Raw genomic sequence first — 4,091 nt, forward strand, 5'->3', positions numbered from 1 at the left:
CGGTTCTAAAACCGCCGCAAATCAATTTCATTAAATACGATCCTTAAAACTGCGACGGTTATAAACCGCCACTAAGGTGTTTGACGCAAAACCGCTGATTTGCGGCGGTTATGCCAGCGGTTGCTGGTAACCGCCGCAAAATGTAACTCCCGCGTCCTTATGCACTGCGGATGTTGTTCTGCTGGCAATCTGTTTTGCGACGATTCAAAACCGCCGCAATTCGGCAAATAAACCGCCGCCATTCACCGCTTGTCCTGTAGTGATTTATTCCCTGCGTAAGACTACAATATGCCAAAATATTGACATGATCTTTCTATATATATTGAAATTTTTTTCTTTTTACACGATAGCACTAGCATACTTAGATAAAATTAAAAGATATAAATTACTTAAATACTTTTTTTTTCTCGAAAAATATGATACCATTCATATTAATTTTGTACCTTTATAAAAGTTTTGTCTTCGGTTTTATTCTCATAAACTTTTTTATGTATGTTCTTATATTTTAACAAATAAAAGTCTAGCATTAAACAATTTTATTAAAAAATGTTGTTAAATAATTTGTGATAATAAATCAATGTTATAATAATATTGTAATAATTTTTTTTAAACAAATAATCAACTGATAAAATAATATATAAAAAAATATTAAGAGGAAGAAGAAATTTAAAGAAATAAAGAATATTAATTGAAAAAAATTATTTAATTATATCTCTTTCTCTTCTCCAAAAAAGGAGGAATAAAATGGAGAAAATTGAGATATTAAAATGTATACATGAAATTAAGGATTCAAGTATTCAACAAAGAAAATTAAAAGATGATAGATGAAAGTGGTTTAGAGACAAATATAGAAGCTAGATTTGGATCCTCTAAAGTTTGAATTTCACTTTAGAGAGTAAAGTGTGATCTTCTACCCTTGAATAGTTTCTCTTTCATATTTATTATTGGTCCCACCTATGAAATCAATGGTGAGAGATCACACTTTACTCTCTAAAGTGAAATTCAAACTTTAGAAAATCCAAATCCGGATAATCGGGACATGTGTCAAAGAAAGCGGGATGTTAAAAAAAAAGAGCATTAAGTACAGAGCGTTAGACACCATTAATGTTAACGTAATTAATATTTAACAATTTTTATATTAAAATAGATTATAATAAATAAATATTATTTAAATTATATTATTTAAAATTATTTTTAAATAAATAATTATTAAAAAAACATCAATTTAAATATTTTTATATTATCTTATTATTTTAATTTAAATATTTAAATAAATTTTATTAATTAATTTTATAATAAAATTAATATTTATTTACTAAATTAAAAATAACATATAAAAATTAGTAAAATATACTTTATATTAATATAAATAAATATTATATTAAAACATAATACACCAATAAAATACATAAAAAATAATATCTTATAAATAACTAAATAAAAATAAGTAAAAAATCAAATGAATAAAGTCAAATAAAAATCAAAAAGATTTTCTATAAAATAGACATAAAGAACCTATAGTAAATAATAAAAAAAAGGCTCATATAAACAAAGAAATAATAAAATTTTATCAAAAAAAATGAAAATTTAGAACATTAAAAAAGTAATATAAAAAATATTTATCATATAAATAAAATAAATAATAAAAAATAAAAAAATAAAAAAGAGTACTACAAATTTTATAATATCAAACAAAAAATATTTTATAATTATTTTAGTACTCTCAATATTCTTTGATTTAGTATTAGGGTAAAAAACGTATATGTGCCAAGGGGGATTAAAATTACCCAAATCAGTCAAACGAAATTCTGATATATCAATCCACCAATGAACAAATATATGTAATTCGAATCAATACAATTCTAATTAGTTTTCAATGTAATTCGAATTGATATAACTCGAATTACTCGAAACAATTGGCAACACGTAATTCGAATCAATATGTAACGAATTATAAACTTATAATTCGAATTGATTCAATTCGAATTAGTAGGGAATCGTGCTTTTAAGGTAGTTCGAATCAAATTGATTCGAATTACTCAATTTTGCAAACTAGTAGTAATTCGAAACGAGTTCATTCGAATTACGTGGGAGTTGTTTATATAAGGAGTTCGAACCAAGGTCATTCGAATCACTTTTTCATTCTCAAACTCCACCAAATTCCAGAGAAAACAACTCAGAATCGGTCCAAGAAAGAGTGGAGCGGCAAAGTCAGGCGATGGGGGACGATCCGGGAAGGCTGTATCGACTGGATGGAGTTGCTCATATCGCCAGGGTGATCAACGACGAGGTTAGTGGTTTTTGATAGTGGTTTATGATATTAGTTTATGTTAGTGGTTTATGATAGCGGTATTGATAGTGGTTTATGTTAGCTGATTTACATGCGGTTTTATTGGCTGTTTATGTTAGTGGGTTGGGCTAGTGGTATTGCATGCGGTTTCTTCTAGTGGTTTTGTTTGCGGTTTTGATGGTGGTTTATGTAAGCGGTTTATGTTAGCGGTTTAGGGTGGTTTATCTTAGCGGTTTATGTTAGCAGTTTAGGGTGGTGGTATTGATGGTGGTTAATTGAGTGGTTTTGCATGTGGTTTTCGTAAGTGGATTTGGGTGTGGATTATGTTAGTGATTTTTTGTATGCGGTTTTAGTATGTGGTTTCGCTAGTGGTTTACCACTATTATTTTGTGCATGTGTTTTCCAGAAAAGGTTTATGTTTGCGGTTTTCGTAAGAAATTCTGTTAGTGGTTGACTATATCTGTTATTGCAAGTGGTATATTTTAGTTGTTTACGTTGTGAGTTTTATCTGTTAGTGGTATTGTAAATCGTTTCTAATTATGCGGTCCATGTATTGCGCAGCCCCGGTGTTGCATATCGAGCATTCGGCGGCAGCAGAGGATGCGACTGGATGATAGGTACGTTCCGTACTTACAGATGGCCGGATTATACCATCTTGCGAGACTAAACGACAGATGGTTTAGATTGGACGAGCCCCTTGTGAGTGCCTTCGTGGAGCGGTGGCGTCCGGAGACGCACACGTTCCACATGTCGTTCGGAGAGTGCACGATCACACTCCAGGACGTTGCGTACCAGTTGGGGTTGCCAGTAGATGGACGTTACGTCAGTGGTTTCCTGACAGACTTCCACGTATACATAGATGGTGGCAGGCCAGCTTGGCAGTGGTTCCATGAGTTGCTAGGTGTGTTACCTCTCGCGAACCAGATACAGAAGTTCGCAGTGAACTGCACCTGGTTCCAGGAGACTTTTGGAGAGTGCCCCGAGGGGGCAGATGAGGAGACGGTGAGGCGCTTTGCCCGAGCCTATATCATGATGTTGTTGGGCACCCAGTTGTTTGCAGACAAGTCAGGCAATCGTATACACATCAGATGGTTACCGTTTGTGGCTAGGCTTGAGGAGATGGGTAGCTATAACTGGGGGTCGGCGGCACTAGCATGGTTGTACCGTTGCATGTGCCGAGTGGCCAACAGACATGTAGTGAAGTTAGCTGGGCCGTTACAGTTACTTCAGTCGTGGATCTTTTGGCGTTTTCCTGGTTTTAGGCCTGCTGGGTATGATGCGTTTAGCTGGCCCCTTGCCTCGAGGTACCGCTATCGTATTGTACTATTTATCTTTAGTTTATTTATTGTCAATTTCTCATGCAATTTTATGCCTTTTAGAATCATTAATGACCGCAGTACCATGTTTAATTTCCTACGCAGGTGGTCAGGTTACAATCCTGGGATTAGCGAGAAGGGACCTCGGGTACAGATGGCTCGACTGAAGATCGACTTGTTACAGGCTCGGGATGTAAGTACGCTAATCTCATATGTATAGTTAATGCTTCTTTCAGTTTATACGGTTTAACGAGTTCGTCAAATGGATTTGTGATGAGCGGATAATTTATACGCTTTTTGGCATTGTTTTTAGTATATTTTTAGTAGGATCTAGTTACTTTTAGGGATGTTTTCATTAGTTTTTATGTTAAATTCACATTTCTGGACTTTACTATGAGTTTGTGTGTTTTTCTGTGATTTCAGGTATTTTCTGGCTGAAATTGAGGGACTTGAGCAAAAATCAGATTCAGAGGTTGAAGAAGGAC

At 33.7% G+C, this 4,091-nt stretch overlaps 1 protein-coding gene across 1 annotated transcript; it reads left to right on the forward strand.

Moving 5' to 3' along the window:
- Window positions 1-2,218: 2,218 nt before the first annotated feature.
- LOC140182235 (protein MAIN-LIKE 1-like) lies at window positions 2,219-3,773 on the forward strand. Its single transcript, XM_072228375.1, has 4 exons — window positions 2,219-2,290; window positions 2,410-2,499; window positions 2,852-3,605; window positions 3,712-3,773. Exons 1-4 carry the CDS (start codon window positions 2,219-2,221, stop codon window positions 3,771-3,773), a joined length of 978 nt encoding a protein of 325 aa, XP_072084476.1.
- The last annotated feature ends 318 nt before the right edge of the window (window positions 3,774-4,091 follow it).

Source organism: Arachis hypogaea, chromosome 19 (genome assembly GCF_003086295.3).
Source record: "Arachis hypogaea cultivar Tifrunner chromosome 19, arahy.Tifrunner.gnm2.J5K5, whole genome shotgun sequence".
In the NCBI taxonomy this organism is placed as follows: domain Eukaryota; kingdom Viridiplantae; phylum Streptophyta; class Magnoliopsida; order Fabales; family Fabaceae; genus Arachis; species Arachis hypogaea.